Source organism: Anas platyrhynchos, chromosome 14 (assembly GCF_047663525.1).
Source record: "Anas platyrhynchos isolate ZD024472 breed Pekin duck chromosome 14, IASCAAS_PekinDuck_T2T, whole genome shotgun sequence".
Lineage (NCBI taxonomy): Eukaryota > Metazoa > Chordata > Aves > Anseriformes > Anatidae > Anas > Anas platyrhynchos.
The window spans coordinates 20155516-20181888 of record NC_092600.1 but is presented as its reverse complement, the minus strand read 5'-3'; the positions used below and the strand labels follow the sequence as shown (position 1 = coordinate 20181888).

Here is a 26373-nt window from a genome sequence, read left to right as displayed (position 1 = left end):
TAACCAGAGCACTCCCACAGTTTGCAAGTCATAATAAAGTTAGCATCTTCCACCAGGTGTTTTTCTAGTCAGGGTTCTTAAGGAACAGCTCTTGGCCATAAACCATTTACTTTTAATCTCCTCTCTGGAGAAAAAACAAATAATTGCTGATAACATGTGCAGATACCACAAGATTAGAGGAATAACAATAAAGAGAAAGAGCAGTTTGGGGTTTCTCTGCCCTCTGAATTGCTTGGTTAACTGAGCACAAGGAAAACATTTCCATAGGACTACAGAAACACAGTTTGCATGGCTCTGCATCTTGGCATACTGAGCACAAACTCGGACTGCAGCCTAGTCTCATAAAGAGCCAACATGAAATAGGCTTCGGTGCTGAGCATCAGCTCCCAGCTGACACCGTGCCTGCAGGGTGAAGGTCCCCATGGATGTTTGGGTGGGTGCCAGGATGGGTGCTGCTGCGTACCCAGCCAGGCAGGGCTGGCAGTGGGCACCTTGCTCCAGGAGGAGGCTGGGACAAATGGGGAGGACTAACAAGTGTGGTGAAAGGCCTGGGGAAGGGGCTGTACAAAAATATTCCCGGCACATTAACTGGATGTCTTGTACTAGAAAAGGTAAAGAAAGTGGAGTCTATTTGGGGCAGGGAAATCTAGCACAAAAAGGTGTAGCAAAAGTAAGATGTGGAAGTTCAATGTACAGAAACTTGCTTTAGAAACACAGCATTCACTTTTAATAATGAAAATCGAGATCCATGATAACAGATTAGAATACATATGGTTCTTTACCACTATAAATTTAAGTTTCAAGATTGGCTTTCTTTGTAATAACATCTCTAATTCAACGAGACATGCTGAAGACAAAGCAGGAGTGAGTTCAGGTCTTGCTCCAGACAGACTGGGAGCTCTGCTCTGCTGGTTGTGTGACCTGGTGTCCGGAAGCGAGTTTCCCGTTCAGCAGGGTGCTGCCAGCCTTGGGGCAGGAAGGCAACCTGGCCCTGACAGCTTGGGACAAGTGAGGGACACGTGGTGGCTGCTGGGGCACAGAGGGATACACAGGCACTGCGACCTGGCCTGTTGGACCAGGGCCTAAACCCATCTGCTCTCAGCAGTGTGTGGCTTTGTGAGGAGCCAGATAATTTTATTGCAGCCCAGTGAGGGGTGATGAGTGAAAAAAGGGAAAAAACGGAATCCCCATCCCTCCCTGGAGTGTTAGCAGGGGGAGCACACAGGCACTGCTTTGTATTCAGTTCAGCAAACTCATTCCTGGTGATCTTAAAAGAACCTCCCCCTGGCTCCAAAATACCTTTCTTTTGAGCCTTTTTTAGTATTTCCCAGTTTATTCTTCAGAGCAGGGATGTGGTGGTATGTACAGCATACACAGACATCTCAGCTCATTCTGCCATTTAAACCTAGACTGGACTGAGTAGTTAAAGACAGTATGTGGGGACAGTCTGGCACAGGGGAAGTCTCAGACTGGGGAATTAAGAGGATAGATAGCACTTACTAGGTCTTTCCTTTTGCTAACAGTGTTAACCTTGTCAAGAGATAATTTGGTTTTCACTTAAATTTCATCAGCTGCAATTCTGAAAAGGTATTCTATACAAATATATGAGATCATTAGACTGAAAAACAGATTAAAAGAAGTTCTGTAGATTCTTGCTGGAGCTTTTTTTTTTTTTTTTTTTTTTTTTTGTAATTTCTTGTGAATCGTTGCCAATATTTGCAATCAAACTTATGTTCCAACTTCCCTGGCACAATTTTACAACTTGGCATCAATATTCTCTCCAGTAACAGACTTGTAGTGTAACATCCACAAATACTGTGACTCGTAGTTGCGAAGGATCACAAGCGGGGCAAGGCAAGCTATAAATATCAGAAGGTATGTGTTAGCTCAAACAGGAGATACGGGATGAACCAGGAAACAGACAATGAGTATGCAATCTATTATGCAGGACGCAAGGGCAGAGAGCCCAGGGATTCAGGGAATTTACCTGTTCAGCAGCAGCAGTTCTCACCACAAAAATAAGAGAGTTGCACGCATGGCAAAGGGGTTGGCTGTGTTTAGCTCTGTGCAGCACCAAAGGACCTACGAGCCAAGGATAGGACATCATCTTCTTCCCTATCCCTCCTGTAAGCCGCATCTATTTCTCTTTCTCCCAAATCCATGTGTGCACGGGGCTTCCTGCACCTGATGGCACACAAAGAGCACTTCCAGGCAGCTGATGTGCCACTCACCAAGGCTGAGGCCACCCTGTGCAAAAGTGTATGTAATGGTCAGGACGTGCATCCAGAACAGCCATGGGGACATGCAGAGAGCAAAGCACCCACAGCCATGGCCAGGCCGGCAGGCAGCTGCAGCAAGAGTCCAGTCCCTTTCCATCTGCCAGGCTCCCTGTGCCCATCACTGTCGTGGTTCCGCTCGAGTGGGCAGCCGAGCTCCACCACAGCCGCTCTCTCACTCCCCCTCCTCAAAGAGGAATGGGGAGAAAATATGTGAAAGGGGCTCAAGGATTGAGATAAGGATGAGAAAATCACGCAATAATTAGTGTAACGGGCAAACAGACTCAGCATAAGAAGACAGATAGTAAGATTTATTGCTCATTACTAACAAGCTAGAGAAGTGAGAAACAAAGGAAAGAAACCAAAAGCACCTCCCCCCCCATCCACCCTCTTCCACCTCCTCCCCCCGAGCGGCGCAGGGGAATGGTGGAATGGGGGTTATGGTCAGTCTACAGCACTTCTTCTCTGCCGCTCCTTCTCGGTCACTCTCGTCCCCTGTGCTGTGGGGTCCCACCCACGGGATGCAGTCCTTGACGAACTGATCCGGCGTGGGCTTCCCACAGGCAGCAGCTCTTCCAGAACTGCTCCAGATACGGGTCCGTACCACGGGGTCCATCCCTCAGGAGAAAACTGCTCCAACCTGGCTCCCCCATGGGCAGCAGCTCCTGCCAGGTCACCTGCTCCTGCGTGGGCTCCTCTCCACAGGCTACAGGTCTGGCCCGGAATCTGCTCCGGCAGGGGTCTTCCACAGGCGGCAGCCTCCATTGGTGCAGGGCCACCTGCTCCACCGTGGTCTCCTCCACGGGCTGCAGGGGGACATCCTGCTTCACCATGGTCCTCACCACAGGCCGCAGGGGACTTCTGCTCCGGCGCCTGGAGCACCTCTCCCCCTCCTTGGCACCTGCAAGGCTGTTTCTCACTCCCTTGACTCTCCCGGCTGCTGTGTGGCACAGCGTTTTTTTCCCTGTCTTAAATATGCTCTCACAGAGGCGCAAAACAACATTGCTTATTGGCTCAGATCTGGAAAACAATGGGGCCCTTCTCAAACATGGGGCGGCTTCTAGATCTTTCTCACAGAAACCACCCCCGTGGCTCCCTGCTACCAAAACCTTGCCACGTAAACCCACTACAATCACCTGCACTCCCCGCTCACCACGTTCCCATTGCCAAGCCCAGGAACACTCGAACTTGGGAGCAATCCCGCAGCAGCTTGCTTCTTGCCGCTGAAGTGCAAGAGATAGCAGGAAAGCTGGGGAGAAAGGGTGGAGAGCCCAGATCAGGCTGAGTTCCTCTGATTGCTTCAGAGGGTGAAGAACACGCACCCACCTGCAGCTGTACGTAAATGGGAGCTGGTGCCAGCAGAGGTTTGGGCCCCTTCCCAGACACATCCCACAGGCTTTGGGCTCTGCATTGCTGTTTGGGCTCCCACTGAGCAGCGCTTCTGGGGTCGCAGTACCCACACCATCCACTTCCCTTGCACCCGAACATCAGGAGAAGAAGCGCAAAAGCCGAGAGCTGAGAGAGGAAGGGGGCTTCAGCTCAGTTTGGAAAAAAGAGTGTGATTTGCACCGCTAACCAAAGGCAGATGCATGGTCAGGGGATCTTATGGCAGAAACAACAGTGTGCAGTGTCTGGAGCAGCATCCCTGCTTTGCCCCTCGTGGGTTTAGGGGAGCATGTCCCCAATCACTGAGGCCAGGCAGCCACCAGCATCGCCGCGTGCAGCACACCTCCAGTTTGTGTGGGCGAGGATGTGCTTTGGTTTTGTGGGTGTTTTCTAAAGTTATTACTGTCAAAGCCTTTCTTTTTATTTGTAAATGGCTTTGTATTGAGGTTGGGTTGTCCCCAGGGTAGCATGGATGTCGAGACACTAATTTCTTCTCTCTCAACTGTCATCTTAGAAGTCTGGGGTAAGGTTCTTCCTCCCACCCCTTCCTTGCTTTTTTCTTTCGTATGGATCTGTGCTAAATTTAAAAGCAGAAAAGCTCTTAGATATTTCTTTTTGACACTTCAAAATTCTTCTTCAAAAGAATGAAAAGATAGGGGAAGAGGTGGGGCGGCCTTGGCTCCCTGCTCACCAGCTCCCGTGGCGATGAAGCGCTGCCAGCATCATGTTTGCCTCCATGGGCAGCGTGCAAGCCCATCACTGTGCCTCTGGTCCTCCCTGACTGCACAGCAGCACAGCCAAGCCCATGAAACTCACCACCTGTACCAGTATAAAGCAGATCCTACTGAGATTACTGGCCCTCAGATAAGTTGGTGCCCTGTGTTGGAGGAGGGCAAAACAAGCATTTTTTCACCCAAAACACACTTTTCTTGCCCTTAAGTACATAACAACTGTGCTGAAGTCCAGTACGCAGCTCAAAGAATACCTCTCCAGAGGAGACTGAGTTTTGATAAGAGAAAAGCTTCTTGTAATTGTACTGAGTGAAATCAAGATATTTATCTTATTTCCTACAGATGAAAGATGGGATTAGTTTTTTTAAGTACCATGCTTTCTTTCAGTTTTACTAAGGTAAAACTGAAATATCTTTCCAGACATATCTTTCAATATGTCTGGAAAAAAAGAGATCAGAGCTACGATAAAACCCCTTTTGTTATTTGGCCTAATACAAGACTCAAGGTCAGAAGTTCTGTTCTGCATCCATTTGTTTCTGATAGGGAAGCCGAGGCATTGAAGGGCACCTTGAGCTTGGAAGTGACTGAAATATCAACTCAGTTTTGTCTATTTTTAATTGCCTGGTTTGTGCTTTGGGTAATGAAGGCAATTGCTGTATCCTGGTGAGGCAGAATCCCTGTTAAGGCTTTCTTTCTGCTCTGAGATTTACTTCTGTAATTTGTAGCCCTGGTTTGTTCCTCCCTGGGGCATGGCCACCTCCTGGCTCAGCACCTAATGGGTGTTGTATGACCCATATGTAACACGGAGCCTCAGGAGAGCCCTTTCTGTGGGAAGCCATGGGGACTTGGCTCTCCATGGGCTGCTGGGGGAGGATGGGTTGAAGCCAGCCCCTGGCTCGGCAGAATATCAGTTCATCTGCTTATTGCTTAAGAAAAATGGAAAGCACTCTGGTTTACAGAAGTTTGCAATGATCCAGTTGCAGGCAGCCTCTCCAGCGCTGATGGAGGGTGGTGCTGGAAGGAAGGGTGCCAGTACGGGAAATAAACGAGGAGAAGAAGCCACAGGGATAGAGCCTGCTGCAGGTCAACATCTCTTCTCTGGGCAATTATTGTTGGGTTGCACTTCACCGTTTCTCTGATTCAAATGGAAACTTTAAGTGACTTACATTAATTGTCATCTTTTCCAATCAAATCTCTCTGGTCTTTGACACGCATGGCTGTTTCTTATTTTGCTCTCCTTTGCTCAGCCAGCTTGCATAACAAGCAACTCATCCACGGCATTTTGCAGTCGCTGGCCTGGAGCAGGCATGTGATTTCCACAGGGACCCTGGAGAGCAGGGGCAGAACTGTCCCCAGGGCTGTCCCCAGGGCTTCAGAGCCACCTCTCTCACCCAGAGCCTGGGCATGTCCTCCAGTCCTCCCAGCGGCTTTCCTGAGGTTTCCTTCCCTCTCTCCTGCCAAAGACAGGGCAAGGAAACAGCGAGGGAGGGCATGGCAGGAATAGGGAAGTTATCGGTCTGGTGGGACTCACTCTGTAAAGATGGGCTGGATTTCCCCACATTTGTGTCATCCATCCTCCTGGGTCTCCTGACAGTAAAAGCAGGCAGCTCCTGTTCTGCATGAAGTTATTTCGATAATATCTTTAATTGGTTTGGAGGTCTTGATGAAAAAGCAGGACAAGATCTGTTGGGAAAAGCTCTAATCTGATTTCACTTGAGCCCTTACCAATACCGAGCACCATTATTGGGCTGTCTAATTTAATCCCAGCCCTGCTTCCTGAATCAGCAATATGATGCTAGGTATTTATTCAGGTTTATACACACACCTAAAGCAGAAAGCTGCTGCTGCAAAACTCATTTACTCTCATGTAATGGCATTTAGCTGCGCTCAACAGCAACATGTCCTGTGTTGGGAATGTGACTTTCCTAGCAGTCTGAACAGCAAGCACCAGGATAGGTGTGATGGCACACTGCTGTGCCAGGCTTTCTCCTGCCAGTGTAATGAGGATCTGTTGCCTCTTGCATTGGGAGTAGGGTTCCCTTGACCCAAATTGGAGCTCAAGGAGGATTTGAAACTAATTTGGGAATCTGAATAAATTCTGCTTTAGATAGCAAGTTACTATGCACCTACTTCACTCGTGTTTCAACACTGTAGCTCCCAACCAAGGCCTTTGCACAGCCACACTGACTGCTGCTGAGCAGCTTCTTCCTGCCTCTCCAGAGCCTTAAAAATTTTATCAAAGTGTTTTTAGACAATGCAAAGAGCAATGCATGCCTTAGGATTAGAAATTCTATATATATCTAAGCAATTATTGTTAAATTCTATTATTCATTGTGGCAGCAGACCTCTAAAATGCAGGGCTAATTGTTTAAGTGTGTTTTAATCTTAGGTTAACTTCTTTTATTCTTTTTCATGTTTAAATAATCCTCTTGCTTTCTTGACTGCTGTACAAAAAGCTTTCCAAGTGCTTCCTGACCCACAGTGGGGCTTTCTGAAAGGCTGTTCATGTAACTGAACACTGTAAGGAGATACATGGGGAATAGTTCACAATGTATCTCTCAGGCTTTCCCTGCTAGCAAAAGAAAAACCTAGTCACAGTGGCTGGGAACTACAGGGCAGGGACCTTATAGACGCAGAGAGTGTTGTAAGCCACACGTATGCAGGGGTAAAGAAATGAAATGAACTGCAAGGGTAAAAATTGACTACAAGACCCCTGCAGTCAACATGCAGCGATATGTGAGACCCCCACCCTCCTTACATCAAGGAAGTGCACAAGGCTGGCCAGCCCCCTGCCACTCCCAGCTTCTCCCAGCAAACACAGGTCCACCGTTTCTCAGGCATCTTCGGGTAACAGCTCTCCTACTTCAGACTTCACCCTTCATGTATTTCTTAAGGCTCTTTTCCAACCCAAATGATTCTATGATTCTCAATGCATCTCATTGCATGCTTCTTCCTCAGACCCTGTACCATGTCCAGCCATCTTCTTGTGGCATTCATCTCCATTACCTAATAAAAATCCAATCTGCCTCTTTTTCATATAGATCCTACAAGATTTTTAAAGAAAATATATTTTTTTGTTTTGTTTTTAATTATTTGTTTTTTAAAAAGGCTTATAATGGACAGATAGTAACATTACCTTTAAGACAAACAGTTGATAAAATCTTTGTGGTACTTGTTACTATGTGTGACATTACATTGTGTCCTTCCAGTGCTGGGGCCAGTACTTGAGGGAGGAACATCTCACACCAGCAGCACCTGCTGCCTGAAGCATGGATTAACATGTCTACTTATTACTTGCAAAACATACATTGCCCTCTCTTTATGGCACTGCTGCTTAACACCCTGTTTTTGAGATTTGTTTTAACATACACGATAGTGAGCCCTGGGTGGCTTTGTCAGTTTTTCACACCATTATCCTTGGTTTGTAACTTGTGGTGAAGGGCAGTGCCAGTGAAAGGAAATTGTACTTTATAGCACAAAGTCTCCAGCAAAGCATAGATCTCCCAGGTCACCTGCCCAAGTTTAAGTCACCTAGACATTATCGTGCAGGATACAGCAGTGATGAGAAGCAGAGAATATGCAGGGTCTGTACTGAGCCACTGTTAGCTGTTTGCCTATTCAGAGCACACTGCGAAAGTCTGTTACCGGCTGTGGTACTGACAGCCGTAGGTGGATTTCCACATGGTTGAAAAATAGTCTAGAACATGTGCCTATGCAGAGCATTCAAGAAAAAGTAAAGAAAATAGAGCTAGTGAGGTTCTTTGACTCATGGGAGCTTGCTGTGAAGGTTGTTAATATAAAGATCTGGTCTCTGGTCTGTGAATGCAGAAAGACCACTTAAATAAGTGGTGTATTTGCTCTGTCTTCATAAACTGGAGCTGTGGAAAAGCTGTTCTGTTGCTGTAGTTAATGCTGCTTGTAAGGCCTTCAGCGTGCCATGGGGAGAGAACAGCCCTGCTATTTGCAAAATATTTTGGCCACCACTTTGGTAACCCCAGGAAGGTACCAAGGACTTCCTGTATGCCTGCTGTGATTTGATTGCCTTTTACCATTTTGTCATTTTGGTTGTCCTTAACTGCTGTGTGCATTTCTGATTGCTGAGTGGCTCCTAGTGCCAGCCTGCCCGATCCCCACACTTCATCGGGTTCAGCTACAGGCAGCAGTTTAACCTGCTGTGAGCCTATCTGCAGTGCTCATCCACCTGTGATTCACTTCTTAGTCTGCTGTGAGCATCTTCCCATACTTAACTGCAAATTTCAGAACAGTAAAATGCCCATTTTGAGGCTTTTGTTTTTATTTATTTGGCATGGTGGTGATTATAGATGCGGCTAACATCTGCTGCTCAGTATGCATCTGCATCTTGCAGACAACCTGACCCTTGAAGTGATGCAGATGTGGCTTTGTTTTGCTTTTGTCATCAGTAAAGACAGTAACTTTTTTTAAGGTATGCCTTCAGGAGTACACAGCATCTTGCAAACACATCAACTATTACATACAGCTCAGTAAGTCTGTTACTGCATTAGCTGATGATTTCCAGTCCTTATTTCTGCATTACTCTGTTCTTTGGCTAGTACAGGATACCTCAGCAGTACTACCATCCATTGCAGAAGGTAAGGTTTTTAAAATCCAGGTAGCCACATCTGAGAGGAGGTTTTCCAACTCATCTGAGATCTTGTTGCTTTGTAGTGCTTTATGATTGCATTTATTTGAATGCAATTTATACCTGGTTTATGATGCCTTCAATGCCCATGACCACATCGGCATGGGATTTTTCTAGCAAGTATGCTGTGAATGGTGATTCTCCCTTTGAACTTAAGTCTTCATTTGATCCTGATTAACTGACATTTTCTTGCCTAAAGAGCTCATGAAACCACACATCGCCCTTTCTCTTCTTGGTGAGAAAATGCAGTCCTCTGCTTTGCAATGTACAAACCCTTCAATATCTGAAGCCTTGTTCTTACATTGCAGGGATAAACCTGGATATATTTTCTTAGCACTAGCATCAAGCCTTCTGAAATCCTAGAATCCGAATGACAAGTTTCACTACCAGCCTTTGTATTTTTCAGGAATTGTAATCAGAAGAGTAGTTACACCTTCATACACAAGATCAGTACCTCATGGCTGGGGGAATATGTGACTGAAACAGATCTGTCCGCAAGAATATTTTCAAGTTTCCAGAAACAGCAGTTTCCTTGCCCTCTGTTAAAGAACTATTTAATGAGTCCTAATAACTTCAGCAATATGTGTTTAAGTTCTGTCTAAAAAAAATGTTAAAAAATACCAAATAATAATAATACCAAAATGTTCGTCTTGCTCTTGATATTCATGTCCTTGGCATCTAATACGTAAGTGATTAGTAAAAAAAACAAGTTAACTATCCTGAATTGTGATTTCATATTTGAATTTAATCTATGAATACTATTTCAAAATCATAGCCTATGTACTTCCCAAGAAGTCACCGAAGCACAGAAAATGTCATTAGCACACTCCATATCAAGTATAATTAACTGCACTGTGAGATACCAGAACGTGGTAAGACTGGCTGTGGGCTTTGTGCAGCCAGGAGGAACTTTAGTAATTTCTGCTGTCTTATATGAACCTTAACTCTTACTTCCCAGGGCAGCAGTGTGTAGGAGCAGCACAACAGACCCAGGTGTGAAGGTGTTACAGCACGCTGGGCTAGACGCAAAGCTTGCTGCTTCCCCAAACGACAGTGGCAGTCCAGAGCTGGGCCTGGCAGGAGACTGCTGCAGGGCTCCAAAGCACCAAAGAAGGTTGAGGGCAGGCTGGTTTGTTTGGGTTCACAGAACTGGCATCTTCTGGAAGCTTAAGAGGTTTCTGCTGATGTTCCCTGTGTTGGTGGTACCTGCTAAATCCACAGCAGGATGCAGCAGCCACTCCGTGGGGGAGTGCATCTTTTCCAGTAAGATCATTCTGAGGAAGAGGTAACGTAAATACCTGGTCAGAGAGATGAGTTACTTCTTCAACAGGTGTCATGCTTGGACCACTGTCCAAATTATCTCATGCCAATATGTGAATGTTGTTAGAATTAACCTAGCTTATCTTATGCACATCCACTTGTATGAAGGGGGGTAGAGGGAAGGTAGTTCACATCCTCTTACACCCCATCATATTTTTTTTTCTCCATTTTTGTGCTTTGCCTAGGTGTGATGTCACACCGTATAAAGTGACATCCTCATAGAAGCATCCTAGTGCTCTGTAAGCCTCACCTCTCTGAAGGTGTCAGCAAAGGACAGAAACTCCCTTAGCCTTGAGCTCTCCCAAAGGTCTGAGTCTCAGCAGCAGTTTTTCCAACATGGAAATGAAGCCACCTCTGGAAGGGCATTGCAACAGCTGCTCAAGTGCAAGCCACAGGAATGCACTGTTTTGAAGGAAGAAGCAAGAGAAACACTGTATGGATTTGTCACTTTGGAAGGAATGAGAGGATGCAGCATTGCTACCAGAAGTGGAGCACGGCCAAACAGGCAGACTCAATTATTTGTACCAAAGATGAAAAGAAAAAAAAAATAAAAATCAAGAAACTGGAAGTATCTTATATCAATGTTATGTATGAGTAATTTTACCATTGATCTGTAAGCTGCCTGGTAGCACACAGAAACAGTAACAGTTTACATTCATGCATTAAAAGCACATTAATTTATTCAGCGAGATTCATACCCTATGGTGCTTTTTTGACAAGTTTTTATAGCACCGTAGTTAGTATTTATTAGCAGTGAAAGCACTTTACAATACTTTGATTCAACATTGAGACAAGCGCACAAAGCAGCTACTTCATAGGCACGAAAGCAAACACAAATGGCACTTCGAGAGCTGTTACCAAAAGATCTTCAAAGAGCTCAGCTCCATACCCCTGAAAACACAGCACCCAGCCCTGGCACGGTGCTGTCAGCACAGAAAACAAGAGCATTCATTCAGCAGGACCACCACCACCTCCCTGGCCACAACATGACCCTTGGTGGTGCCACAGCATCCCAGGAGCTCCCTGATACTGCACAACCCCACTCCTGGAGTGATCCTGGGAGAATAAAGAATTTGGTATGCAAGGGAAGAACCCGTTAACACATCTAAGAACTTAAGGAAATGGTGCACTTCAGTTACTCACAATTTCTTTGTCTTTGAAGGAATTTGTTAACTTCCAATTTAAATCAATTTTAAAACAAGACCATAAAAATCATTTAAAGATGTAGGCTAAACTAATCTTCTCTTTCCCCCATGCACGGGTTCTCATGCACTGAAGATTTAGCTGTAAATTTGTGACAGCTTACCTTGGGCTTCTAAGTATCAGGTTCATTACCGGCTGTGCTATACATGCTGCTGTGCTCTTCTGGAGCTGTCCTGCCCAGTGTGAGTGTCCTGTTTGAAGTCAGCAGGCACAGAGTTTACCAGCAAGTATTTCAGAGAGTCACCAGCAAGTATTTCAGAGTCCCAGGCTAAAAGCAGAGGATTTGTGTCACAGCAGTGCATCTCTCACTGGCTTCCAATACAGACCTGGGTGCTTCAGAGGCAATCTGATCCTAAGCAGTCTGCAAAATCCATACATGCTCTTAAGTAAAAAACAAAGAAACAAAAAAAAGCATACATCAGGAAGCAATGGTGGGCTGGTTGGACACTTGGTCTCTAGGACACCATTCAGAAAAGTCAGACATATTAAGGGACAAACAAAATTATACTCTTGTGACGACAGAATGGTGTCTAATTCAAAAGACTTTTTAGATGCTTGAAATTTGATTTCTTCACCAATGCAAGTTCTCTACTGTTGCCTTTTTTTGTGATACCTTATGATACACAGGCTGAGATACATTCCTTCTGGTAAAGTTAGCCTTAACAAAGCTGTAGTGTCCAAGCAGAATAATTTTCAGCTATTAATTTTATTTCTGCTGCCACCAATGCTACTTACACTCTTGAGCCAACTCAGTGGAAATGAAAAACAGGCAGGTCAAGCAAAATTCAAGTGTTTGGGTGTCAGAAACATGTCTCTTCTACAGAGGCCTGAGGTAGCCACAAGCCTGCAGGTACCTGGGGCAGGTCTCCCAGCACCCCAGCTGGGCACCTAGGCTGGTATATCCCCTCTTACCCTGAGAAATCAGTGCAAAAAGGCAAGCTGCCTTGATGAACATATGCATCGAAATCTGCATCAGTGACCAAGGTTTGCCTGTAAACAAAAAAGGCAAATCCAAGGAAATCCGCTCTTATGTAAAAGCCTAAGGAGCTCTTAACTTCTCCATATCAGAGCTGCTGCTGTTTATATAGGAAACTGTTCTTCATTTGCACTTTATCAGGCTTTTGTCAGCTAGTCCTGAGAAAAATGCAGGTCTGTGAATGGGAAGTATAGCTGCTTTGTGCACAAAGAGGCCCTGGTAATTCTCTGTTACTTCAGAGGGTTGGTGGGAGACCAGGAGTACCTCATTCACAGCCAAGAGCAGTATATTTTTAAAGTTAGTACTGGCTGTTGGCTAATGGCCAGGTGTAGTTACAACTTCACTAAAAATTAAATAGTAGCCGTGGTATTCCTGCACTGCAGTCTGATAAAATGAAGCAGCTCAACAACTACTCCCCCATCTGTATTTAAAACAGAGACTGACATTTCCAACATACTAAAGCTGTCAACAGGCTCAAGGATCGCCTGCCAGGAATCTGTAAATCTCAATTCTTAGCAGCAAACATTCATTATCGTGGATAGAAATTAAGGGACCCAAATACTACCCTCTAGACTTTTGATTAGGAGATGGAAGTGGCTTCTGTAAAAGGCTATCAGAGCAAATGGGTGGTGCTGTTTATGAAGTGAGCAGGCAGAAGACAGTGTGTAGCCAGCAGACCCCCTCCCCAGAGCAATACTGGAGAGCTTTCGGAAAATTAGCTCAGCAGAGCACTCCTGCCTAAAAGCATATCAATGAGACAGCAGAAAGATACTCTTGAAGGGGAGGAAGTGCTGAAGGATTCCCCAAAAGATTTATGAAGAACCCACGTAACGCCTGATGCAGTTCTAGCACAGCTACCACCACTAACACAGAAGCAGGTCTCCGTTTCCGGGACAGGTTTGCCAACCTAGTTTTGACACTGCTGAAACATAATTTCTTGGTGTTAAACATCAGGCTAGCTGGTGAGTGTTCTCCTATTAACTATCTTTGTGTTTCTCTCTTTTCCCCTTACTACCTCATTGTCTCTCCTCCTTTCCGCACTAAAAGTGGCTGTTCCTCTGTCTCCAAGCTCCTCCTGCTGTTCTGCAGCAGACCAGGTCCTGCCTAGCCATGAACATGCTCTGTAAGTCCTTTCTTTTATAACTGCAGCTCTGTGTGCTCAATACTTATTTTAACACATTTTAAGGCCTCACTTGATGTAGAGCTTAGGATTTGTGGGGTAGAAGCAGAACCCCCAGCTGGATGTGGGTGTTTTTCACCAGCAGGACATTGAGGGTGGGTTCCTGGCCACAGGAACATACTCATATCACATACGCTGTTCGGAACCAAACAGCTCTCTGTGACCGTTGGCTGGACCTGTGCATAAATCATACAGGACTTCTAGTAGCTCCTAGAGCTTCGATGCAGCCATGAGAGGTTCTCACAGAATTATGAGAGACTCAGATAATTCCAGTGCCTTTCTTAAGTCAGTTTTACCTTCTGTCAGCTGCTAGGTGTCCCCTTCCCTCAGACCATACACATGGTTTCAGCTGGCTTCCCACCACAGGGGATTGTGAAATGTGGTTTGTGAAATGTACTCATGTAAATTTTTGTGTCTGCTTTCCTCCCTCTGGCAATATCCCCACTGTCATTTCCTATTGTGTGGCCACATACCCTCATCCCTACACCACTCAGTATGTCCATCGCTTAATTATGCTCCATCTTGGTCACAGTTCTTCCAGAAAGCTCACTGAAGAGAGTAAGCGAATGCTAAAGGTAATCTACAATCTCCAGTTTTTCCCGCTTCTCTCTCTGCTTTGCCATGAAATAATTAACTCTGTATGAAACAATCCAAGCTAACTGAGGGGCTGCCAAACCCTGTGACCTATTAACACTTGAAAATAATGCCTCCCCACTACTGCCATAGGTCCCTGTTGCCAGTGTATCTGTACGAAAAGGTGTCAATCTAAGGTTGCAAAAGCAGTAACAGAAAAAATAGCCTTCAAAGATATTTTTTTTTTTCTAGAGGGATCCTTATGTTTAATTAATGTCTTATTTAATGTCTATGTTTTTATCACATTGCTGGAAAAATGGCCTGTGTAACCACAGATCCTCCATCTCCCTGCAGTTCTTCTTTATCCACAGGAGCAGGACATTCCTGGGGATAAAGGGAAACCTCAGAGTTAGAAAAGGCAGATGAGAACTGGGTAAAGTATTGATCATCTTCTTTTCCTGAACTGAGTCTTAAATCTGGCCATACTCAAGCACAAGTTGTTTGTGGCCACTGGACTGAAGCTGCTAAGGAGGAGCATACTGGGGTCCAGAGGACCTCATTAAAAATATTCAGCAGTCTGAGGCATCCTCTGAGTTGTGTTGAATGCCTACAGCAACAACTTCTTTGAGGACAGCAGAGTAGGCAAGGATGGCCAAGACACAGATATCGGTGATGGACACATGGTCCCAATGAAACACTGCCAAAGGAGAGCCAGAGGATCCAGGAAAGCCATAAAAGCTAACCCTGCTGCTCGTGATTCCCTGATAGACAGGGAATTCCCGGGCTGGGTAAGGGCCTTTGGAGGTCCTTTGTGACACCAGGAAGCTGCGTTATTAATTCATGCTATCCTGCTGCCAGTGCTAAGACAGCACAGCTGTCACCATGTTGTCTGCTTTCTCATATTGGTACCAAAAAGGAATAGCTTTGCTGTGCTCTGTGCAAGAACAGAACTGGGTGCAGATCTTGCCACTGCAGAACTTGCTCCTTCTAGCCACATCATGCAAACGTTCCCTTATGCTAGGCGTCCTCTGCCCCAAAACATGGTGTGTTTTACCTCATTTCCAGCCTGGCAGTTTGCAAAGCAAATTTCAGCCATCAGCTTCCTTCCTCCTCAGAGCCACAGAGGGCACAAGATAACAACTTGCTCTGAGGAATTACTTGGCATTGCTTTGGGAAATCCAGCAAGTGGTACACCCAGATTTCCTGCCTTCTCGTCAGTAATGAGATAATTAGAAGCCCAGTTAATTTTGACTCTCCCTTGTTCTATTTGTCACAGAGGAAAATCCTGATTTTCCGTTCTATGGAAATCAATGGTATCTACTCTAAGTAGTTACAAAACATTACCAACCTGGCCTGGTGGGCTTTGACACTTTACTGGTCAAAGTCAAAAATACCTCCCTAGAAGACAGAACAATAGAGAAAGATGCTCAGTTTTGGAAAGGAAGAAGGAGCCAGGACAAAACGAGCAAAACACTGCTGGCACAACCCAGCAGACGTGTGTAAACCAGCACAGCCCACTGCCTCGTGCACTGCTCTACCCGACTAGCAGCAGCCAAGGACCTGACACCACAGCTTGGCAGGCTCCTTCACAGTGTGGACTCCTGCTGCCCCTGCTGTGGGATGCACAGAGCTGTATTGCACACTCTGACACTGCTAAAGCCAGCCCTACTCATCACAGCCCCTGAAGTCCCCTCTACTTTGATTAGAGTCTGCAAAGAAAAACATGCGGGCTGCCAAAGCAGTCTCTGAACCAAATGATTCATTCGGAAGTGAATTTAGATGTTCCAAAACATGGAGTTGTGGTGAACTGAGGAACCCTGTCAGGCTGTGAGAATGGAGATTGTTAATGGTGCTTTGGCTTGGGGCCGCCTTCCCTTTTAATGTGCATTGGTTCATTTCTTTTGTTGAGGAGGCGGGTGACTTTGCCTCGGTATTACTGGTGAAAAATAATCAGAGGTTTGTTAAGCAGAAAATTCACAGGCACTGAAGAACAGATAGCATCATGGCTAAGGATTATGTCATGGTTCCTTTGCAGAATTAAGTGATGTGCTGTCTGTCTGATCCTCATAGGGATCAGGCACATACAAAACATTCTGTTTTGTTGTTTTTTCTGTCATTTTGAAATCTTCTGTTTTGAGTTGAAATGTATTCTGTTATCATTTATTTGGAAATGGAAAATCACTTTAAAACAAGATTCATAACTTTTGTTTTGAAAAAGTTGGAATGAGGAATCCTGATAATATAGCATTCTCAGGGAGAGGAACAGAAAAGTTTGATATGGGACATGGCTCTTCTAAAACCAGTTCAGCCTCAGCAAAATGGCTTTTCCTACTGAAACTCTCCCAGCCTGCCTTCAGGGCTGACAGTGCTCCGGGGGCAGAGAGCTAGAGCATCCTGGCAGAATGAACCAGCCCTGCAGTGTTTTTATTGCCTCCAGAGCCAGAGCAACAGAAATGTAGTTTTACATCCCAGTTAAACAATTCTTCATGAAGTTTCAACAGCATACATTTCCTGAAATACTGATGAAAGGAGAGCCATGGCCTCAGAAAATTTAGTAGTCAAAAAAGGAGGATGTGTTGTGCTTCTGAACAATAATTCCATAAAATACAGCACCTTGCTTATATATATTTGCCAAGTAAGTTAACAGTATTGCCAAGTCTTTAAAATCAAATTGTCACTTACACAATCCATGCTCAATCCTATACAGATGTTTTCTCTGAGATAGCGTTGTCCTTACAGCTCTTTATCATAGAATCATAGAAAATCCTGAGTCGGAAGGGACCCACAAGGGTCATTGAATCCAACTCCTGGCTCCACACAAGACCACCCAAAAATCAGACCATATGTCTGAGAGTGTTGTCCAAACACTTGAACTCCAGCAGGCTCGGTGCCATGACCACTGCCTTGGGGAGACTGTCCCAGTGCCCGACCACCTCCTGGGTGCAGAACCTTTACCTAACACCCAGCCTGACCCTCCCTTGTTATGATATACTGTGAATAGAAAATGAAGTTGTTTATGCTTCTGCAAGACAAATGGACTCCCTAAATGCCATTCCAGCCTTTGCATTAACCTTGCGCTGGAAATCAGAGTTAGTGGTGCCACCCCGACCTGTTAAGCCGAAGGCAAAAAGGGTTTGTGGCAAACGTCCCCACCAGGGGCTCCTCTCTGTGCCTTCTCTTGGCCATGGCACATCAGCTGTCCTTGGGCCAAGCCGTTGTCACACCTGCAGGTTATATCTGCTCTGGGCCAATTTAATGTGGGCTAGAGACAGAGCTGGGATGATAAACCTGCTTGTTGGTCTTCTGTTTCTCTTCTTGTCCTTGTTTATGTGCCCTGCTTGATTTTGTCACACTTATTATTGACGAGGCATTCAGTGAGACTGTAGAAACATGATCTGTGATACTGCCGGGCTTTTCTGAGGCTTAAATGCACTAAGAAGAAAGCCATCTGTGCCTGTTGTGGGAACACATTTGATCCAAACCCTTCAAAAAAAAAGTATTTTCAACTTTTATCCCAACCTTTTTCCCCAGCCCCCTCAGAGACTGCAGGTAGGATGCCACTGCCAAGGAGAAAGAATGGCTCCTTTTTGTCTTTTTTTCCTACTTTAACAATGCATTAGTGCAATGACAATAATCTGTGGTGGCAGTTATGGTTGCAGGCTCACAACAGCTTTGGAAAGATGTCTCAGCAGCACAAATGAGGGCCCGTATGATTTTCCAAAGCTCAGATCTTTCAATTTTTAAGACTGCTCTCAAGGAGCAACTGGAAATATCCAGCCAAGAGCTGGCTTCCAGCTGGAAAGGGTAAAAATAATTATCACCACTTCACTGCGAGCAGCACGCTGGGCTTAATTGAAAAGTGCCTGTCTGGTAATTTGCTCAGTAGGTGCAGCACATGCATCGTGCCCTGCAAGCGGCACGGGACCGCGCTCATGCATTCCCTAACCACACTAATCCATGAAAGGAGTGTGGTACATCTCCACTGCTGCATCCTGACTTTAATCAAAACTGAAGGGAAGAAAATATGTCAATTCTCGCGTGGAATCGGGAAAGAGAAAGGCCTCTTACAAATAGCTCCTCCTTGTTCTTCCCTCCAGACAGCCACCACAGGAACATCCAGGGTGATTTTCTTTAAGATGTCAGGGATTTCTCAACCCAAATTGCACCTTGGCTCTCATTTATCCCAACTTCTGCCCCGGGGGTTGCACTGTGCCTTAGCAGGACACCTGAGCATGTAGAAGAGCGGGGCCCGGGACTGGTCCTGCTGCTGAGCCACTTCCTGGGATCGCAGCCACCGCACCATGGTGCAGATGGCAGCGCCATTTTCAGAGCTATAAACAGTATCATTGTCATAGCTCTTTGAATGGTACTGCCATATGTACCGGAAAACCAGCATTTATGCTTGTGAGGGCTTGGGGCCAGCTGGATTTTCTCCCCATTTGGATGAAGTCAGTTCCTGAAGTATGAATGAAAGCTGCATGCTGCTTTAGAGTAATTCCCTCCTCAGTGCCTGTTTTTGAGTCTCCAAGGATCATCGTGTTCCCACCTGGCTCCCAACCAGCAAAACTCAAGTGTCCTGCACGTGGAGAGATCGCTTTTGCATCTAAACCTCCCTGCTCAGTTCAAGGAGCAGCAGAAAGTTCATGGAAATCAGTCAGGCTCTGTGTGTTTTTCTTTAGGAAGTGCTGTGCTTTTCCCTTAAAACGTGTTTGCCTGTGTGTGTGGTATGTCTGTACAGGTGGAGAGAAAGTGTTCATCTTAATCAGCTGTCAGGAGTCGTACACCCACCCTGGTGGCCAGTGCAGTTCCCACTGGGCTCTCTTCCATTTGTATGGCTGCAGCAATAACAGCCAGTGCAGCAAAGGGACAGAGGCACAACAACAAGGAGGCACAAACGAAAACCCCACAGTGTTCATTTTTTGCTGACTCGGCAAGGAAGAGGGAGAAGCAATCAGCTTTGGGCTTTGCTGAGAGAAGGCACCAGCATGGCCCTGCCAAGCAGGAGGTGGGAAGGAAATGTCCTGTTTGCAGTGAGGCCATCCCAAAGCCCAGGGTCTGGCGCTGCGCAGGCTGTGTGCTCACACGAGGGCTCACTCTGTAACAGGTTTCCTGGCAGTCTGTCTGTGCTGGGAGGTGGTTAGGATATAACCCCATGGGGACAGAAGTGCAGGTGGAAGCAGCTTGCAAGAAATGTTTATGGAGCAAGAGCGAATCTGTAAACCCATCTGGATGCTGGCCAAACCTTTTGGCTGATGAAAGCCAGATTATCTCTGTTTAATATTAACCTGAATTCTACTTCAGAAGAACCTACAGAGATCTGAGAGCCACAGAACCAGGCACTGTGTTTCTGATTCTGTGTGTATACCAGCAATAGATTATGATGAGACAACTGGCGAGTCCAGGCATTTGTAATAAACATGCAGTTTACTTAGCCACCCATTTAGAGACATATTCTAAGACCTAATTAATTTTTCAGTTGCTGGATTAAACTATTGTGTAAAACATCCCATCAAACAGAGAACATTATATGGTATGCTACACTAATTAAATAAAGAGATGACTGAGCTTGAGAGATGCCCGCAACACTTAATGAAGATTAATTAATCAACATGATTTACAGCTGGAGAAGATGAAACTGAGCAGTTCAAAACTGGCTAGACAAAGCAGCTGTGACCCACTCAATTCATGAAGGCACGTACCGGGAACACGCTGTTCAGTGGCACTGCTACAGCAGCCTCACCAGCCAAGTTTATTTAATTAGGAGGTTGCATATAGCCCCAGAACACACCCATTTTTTGGCCAAACACATACATACCTATAAACCAGCTAGAAGTTAAGACTTTGGCAGCTGGAGACTTGAAGCACAGATAAAGTGCTGCCAAAACACATACAAAATTTCCTTTACAAGCCCTCCCTGGGACAGCAGCTAGATTAGCTTTTCCTTAATTTCTCTGATCTTTTCCTCTGATAGTAGCACAGTTTATCTGTGTGACAGAATTATTACACCCCAGGCATGCCAGCTGTATGAAAGGGCTGGAAGAAATTAACGTTTCTTGGCCTATTCAGAATGAAGAGAGTTCAATTGATCAGTGTCATCAGTTCTCACTTCAGGAGAGAAATCCCATGGAATCACTCCCATAAAAAGAAAGCAAGATGCTTAGCTGTTCTCAGCCAAACTAAATAAAGCAAAAAGAAGCTTGAGTTTTTTTATCTTTATTTTTTCCCAGGAGCTGGGGAATCTCTATCCAGAAATCCCCATTTAATCTGTGGCAGTGTCACACCTTTTGCAACACCTCTTGCAGAACATGTGCTCAGGGCATGCCCACGTCCCAGGCAGAAATTTGCAGCTATTTCTTGTGTGTCCCCATATTATTTTTTTAATTTATTTTTCTCAGCTTGTAGTATTGCAATCCTAATGCCTATATAATACATTATCTGACTACATAGTCTCTGTAAATATTTTATTTCTCAGCCCTCACAGTCTTGTTTTTTAAGAACAGCTTTTTCCCTAAGCCATGTGTCCTCCTGAATCATGTGGCTGCTGTCTCCGTACCACAGTGTTCTGGTTTTGTGTCTCCATAGCTTGTTCATAGCCACAAAGTCTGAAATTCCCACAGCAGTTAGGCAGCAATATATTACCAAGTGTTGTAGCTTTTAGACTGTTGTTAGTCACTGTGAGATCTTGCTTAGTGGTTTTCAATCACTCCAAAGCTGGAAAGCTCAGTGAGAAAAACACTTTGCTACAACACAGGCAGCTGGAATTGCTTCAGTGCTGGTAACTGAATTGCTCTCTGGCTGTGCATGAGGTGACTGGAGGCCATCTGGAGCCACCAGAAAGAAATTCCTAGTTTCCCTGATGTGATTGGTATGATTGTGCACAAAGCTTTGTGATGATCTGGCTGCTTTGAACGCCTGCTCTGACAAGTCAGGTAGCTCCCGGCTGTTCCAAGGGGAAGTCACGCCTGGCTGCTTTGGAGGTGCTGGGGGAGCTGGGGAAAGCAGACAGATGAGGGACAGAAGCGGGTTCAATAAGACAAGTATGAAAATGTCAGCTGTGGGGCTGTTTCTGAGCTATTGACAAGGACAAATCCAAGTACTGTTACTTTTTGAGAATGGACAAGGAGCCAGGTTACAGGTAATGTCATTCAGCAGAAAATACAGAAGAAAATGTTGTTGAGCATCTGACTGTTACTTAGGTGAGAAGGTCACATTACTGCCCCATCTCTTGGGTCAGTGTCTTCCGCATCCCAAATTCTTCACATTATTGCATCTTTACATATAACAGGGATGTTTGGGAACTTTTAAGTTCATTGCTATCTGTGGTTGAAATCACACTTCTCAAACATGCTTGTTAGCCAAGGATGTGGTAATGTCCTCCCCAGCTAATACTAGGTTCAGCTATTAGCTTTAAGATAGCTCAGTTTTGGATAGAAAACAGTAGTGTAATTCAGAGATCCAAAAGTAAATATTTGTTCATTTATATACAAGAAATTACAAGCACAAGCAAAGGGCTCAGAGGCGCAACGTCAGATAGCCACGTACTCTGGCAAAATCAGACACCTTTGTTCTAGAATAAATCATTTCACTTTAGAAATACTTAGTACTGTCAGACCATTCTAAGAAGCAACAGAAGTGCAAGCTAATGATTTAAGATGAGCATTGATAAAAAAATAAAGAACAAATGTCTGCAAAGGAGGGCAATTCTCTTATTATTTCTATTATAAGGGCTACTACACTTTCACATTTTTATAAAAAGAGAGATAAGTTTACGTAAAAAGGGGGCAAATCCTTGTATTTTATACATGTGTAGGTATCTTGCTAATAATGCAGGAGTGTGATATTTTACTAAGTTAGTAGGCAAAGTGCAACTTAGATTAGCCTCAATGTAATGCAAAGAATTGTAGGTACAAAATCAGGTTTACTTCTTAACAGGATGGACAGGAGACTGCTGCAGTTGAACCAAAACTTAAGTCAGTTGCATTTGAAGCCTGCTGGCTAAAATGCAATTTTCTGTTCCATTTGATACATATATCATTGCTTCGCTTTTCCTCCAGAATGGGAACAAACATAAATCTGAGCAACATTTATTTACTAAGGCAGAGGCTAAGGCAGGGATTTATAGAATATGTCACCTCCTCTGAAGCAGAAAATACAGAGGCCCAGAAGCAGCCAAGGAAGGGGCTATCACACTCTTCAGAAGTCTGAACTTATTAGTTTGCTTTTGCACTTTGAATTTGAAGGCAGTATATAAAGCAATGTATGGGAAGGGAGTGCTGGTTTTATGAGCCATGGTGAAATACGTCTGTAGAAGGACTAAAAGACATCAAAAGTAGCCCAGTGTTAACAGCAGGCATATGCAAAATAAGCACACAGGAGCATAAAATGCAGAGAAACACAATGAGTGCTACTCCACCTGCTTGCTCCAGTGCTCAGAAAAGCTACGGCACAGGGGGTCAGGGATGTGCCTGAGTTATAGCCCAACATGTGATCACGGTCCTCTGGACATCAGGACTGGGGAATGGGGGCCTCCACTGAGAGGCTCATTATGGGAGGGGGAACAAAAGCATTTTGGTTAGCCCCATTTAGGAAAAACAGTTCTGCCTGAAGGCACCAACCTCCAAGGCAGAACATTCAGGTACTTTTGCCATGGTGGCCAACAGCGCAAGAAGGCACAACCTGAGCTCACAAAAAAAAGGGATTAGCAGTCCTTATCTGAACTCATAGCTGTGTTTGACTGCTGGAGCAGCATTTTCTTTTTAAGCACCCTCCTTCAGTTGGGGAACCCTCCAGACAGCAGAGCAGCCTCGGGAGCCCCTTTAGTTAGGAAGAGGGGCAGAGCACAGCTGACATGAGCGGATGTCTTCAGAGAAAAAAACTTCAAGGACATGGTCAAGAAACTGCCCAGCAAAGCAAGCCTGACCAACACAATCTCCCTGGCTCAGCCTAAAGGACTTAAAACTGCATAAACTGAGGAAAAGCACACATCGACTTTTGCTGACATAATGTCTGTTTTTGGTTTTTGGTTTTAAACATTCTTTGTTTAAATAAGAAACTGTATTTCTTCTGCTGGATAGACTATAAAGAAATTTCTTAAGTACGCTGTTAGCAATTCTCATGTAGATAGACATGCCATTTGTAGACCAAAAGGAGATTTTGCAGCTGAGGCTGGTTGGGATGTCCTCTCTTCTTTCCTGGCAGCTGTACTTGCATATTTGTGACTGTTTTTTTTTTGTGGTTTTTTTTTTTTTTTTTTTTTTTTTTTGTTTTGTTTTGTTTTGTTTTGTTTTTTTTTGATAAACGACTTCTGCTGCAGAGAATGTTTGTGCCTGTGCTGAGAAATGATAAGGTTTTGAAAAAGCTGGTCTTGCAGAGTAGAATTTGCCAGTTACAAGATTTGGTGACTTTTGGCTTATCTGTGCTATCTGAAGTAAATCAGTCTCTTTACTCTAAATCTGTATGATATTTAAAGCATGCAATGTACATTTCCACAACACAAATGGCAAATATATTTATTATCTGTCTTGAGAGTTAACATTCAGCTTTAGGTACCACATACTGTTGTAAATGCAATTACAGCTATGTGACCTGCATGTCAATGAAAACATATATGCCACAGACTGATTCCAGCAAACTCCAGAACTTCACAGACACTTAAAGGACTTGGCTGAGTCAATTTAAAGGCTCAATATTCATAAAATATTTCTGGATTATCTTCTGCCAGCATTTCACTTTATGTCAAACAGAATAAATATCTAGTTTCACCTGAAGATTAATTTCTCCATTTTGTATTTCTGTAATAAAACTGTAAACTTAATCATGACAGGAGGGGAAGGAATATAACTTTACCAATAATTATTGTATGTGTTTCTCCCAGCTGGTCACCAGGTATTTTGATTGCACTCGTTACCTCCTCCTATGACCAAAATCAATACACAGATCAATACAGATCTTAATTGTTGTGCTCCAATCTACAAGGAATTTGTGTTCCCCTCAAAAGGGTTTGCCTGGAGTTTTTTATTAAACCCACAAGAGAATAAACCTGTGAGCATGCTCCCCAGTTTCTTGGGTTCCCCCCACACTCCCAAAAGCATTAGAAATTATTTGCAGCTATGCTCTTTCCTCCTTAGACTTTAGCCTCTCCTGATACTTGGAAAAGAGTCCTCGAGCATGATGTATTCAAATGTTCATACTGAGCTTGACATCTTTTCTTTAGGACATCTTCAGGAAAGCTGATTTCTGCTTGCTGTGATGCTCAGATTAAATTTTTTCCTTAGATCCTTCTTGCATACAGAAGTTCATAGAGCCCCTGAACTTGGAGGGGAGCAGTGGCTGGCATCGCTGGTATGACATCCTCACTAGCAGATGTCCAGGAACAGTCCTGTTGAGATTGGAAAGGCTATCATATAACAGACTATCATCACAGGATGGTTGGGGATATAGTTAACAGAAAATGGGGACTTAGCAACCTCTGAATCATACTGAAACAAAGAAGCCATCAAAGGCAGCTCCTGTCCTCCTCAGCACACTCCTGAAGACAATCTAACCTAGCTGTGAAATAGCTGTTGGCAGGGAAAGAGGATGAGCAAACGAAGAATCATATCGCTGAAGAACAACAATGGAACAAATAGACAGCCACCGAGCAACATGTACTTATTGGCTTGTTGGGGGATCAGTTTTAATAAAGCTAAAAATGAGGAGCACTTTTCTGTGAAAGTGATGCAGTGGATTAATGCTTGGGAGTAGGGCGTATATAGGGAGGGTAGGGATGGGCAACACAGGTTTCTGCTGTCCTTACTGCACTGAGGAAAAAGAGTGTTCATTTATCAAACCAAGACTGTATGGAGGAGAATATGGAGATTTTACTCAAATTAAGCACCCACTTCGAATGTCACCATCTGTGGTATGACATTTAATCTTAATAACATACTTACAAAATAAACTAGTTATGAGCACAGCTTAAAATTTTGTCATGTTAATTTATTAATATTTTTTTGTGTGTGTGATATGACGTGTGAAGTTTTACAAATTCATGCCCAGAAGGCTATGAAAGAGAAGTAGCCTAAAGACAGGAATGTGCAAGTTAATGCACATCATAGAAATAACCAAAAAAGTGGCAACTCCCATTCAACAACAACAACAACAACATCTTAAGGAGGAAGAAGAATGGCAATTTCCCATTCAACACAACATGGTAAAAAATGTTCATGGTGAAAAATGACAGGCCACAGGGAAGGACACTACTCTTAGACTGAAGTGACCAAGGAGGACAGTCAGAGCTCTTGCTATCTGACCTGTCCTTCGCCAGCAGTAGGATAGGTGGCAGAGAAAAGGCAGGAACTACTTTGGCCAAAAAAAAACTTGACCTTAAGCTAGTGAGACTTGCTACAATTTAACATAAAATAATGTAAATAATAGTTGAGATGTTAAGGACACCAGTAAGGATCTTTATCATTAATTATTATCCTAATACTGTGTTTTGTTATTTAATTTTTGTGTTATTTTTCCATTACCAGAAAATATGAATTTCAGATCTTACCATCAGGTGCTTTAAGATATGGTCAGCTCCCTAACACATTTTTCAGGATACCCAGAGATTACTAGGACACACAACCCAGACATTGCACAGGCATGTGTGTGAAGCAGCTCTGCAGAACGCAGACAAAGATGCTATGTCCCCCGGTGACTGGAAAGCTTACTGGCAGGCAGTGGAGTAGGAGGGAACATGCATGAGCCCCAGATGCTGTGAAGGAGTTTGTGACAGTTTGCTGTTCAGAAAGGAACTTATGCTACTAACATTAACTAGGTGCATATGCTAGACTTTTGTTATAAAACATGCAATTCTTTCTAAAAACACTTGTTTTGACACAAAAAAGTTTTGATACAAACGAAGTGTGCTTTTACACACAGAAAACAGACGTGAAATGATTAAGAATTTTTTGTCAGAAGATTTCAGCAAACTGCTATTGTCATTTGTCACTGGACACTTTCACTGTGGAAAAGCCACCCGTTTCCCAGATAGTTGCAATTCTAACACCATTGCATATGTTAGAGCCTGACGAACAACTGAC

General features: G+C 44.3%; 1 protein-coding gene across 4 annotated transcripts in view; it reads left to right on the top strand.

Annotated features, from left to right (window-relative positions):
- HTR4 (5-hydroxytryptamine receptor 4) overlaps positions 1-26373 on the top strand; it is a 135342-nt gene that overhangs the window by 92994 nt on the left and 15975 nt on the right. Inside the window, exon 7 of one of the 4 annotated variants that reach the window (XM_038186469.2) lies at positions 10559-10941. The exons of the other annotated variants lie outside the window; for them this stretch is intronic. Within the exon in view, the coding sequence (XP_038042397.1) occupies positions 10559-10595 (37 nt within the window). The 3' untranslated portion in view covers positions 10596-10941. Of the gene's footprint in view, positions 1-10558; positions 10942-26373 lie in introns of those variants that run through there. 4 annotated transcript variants of the gene reach the window in all.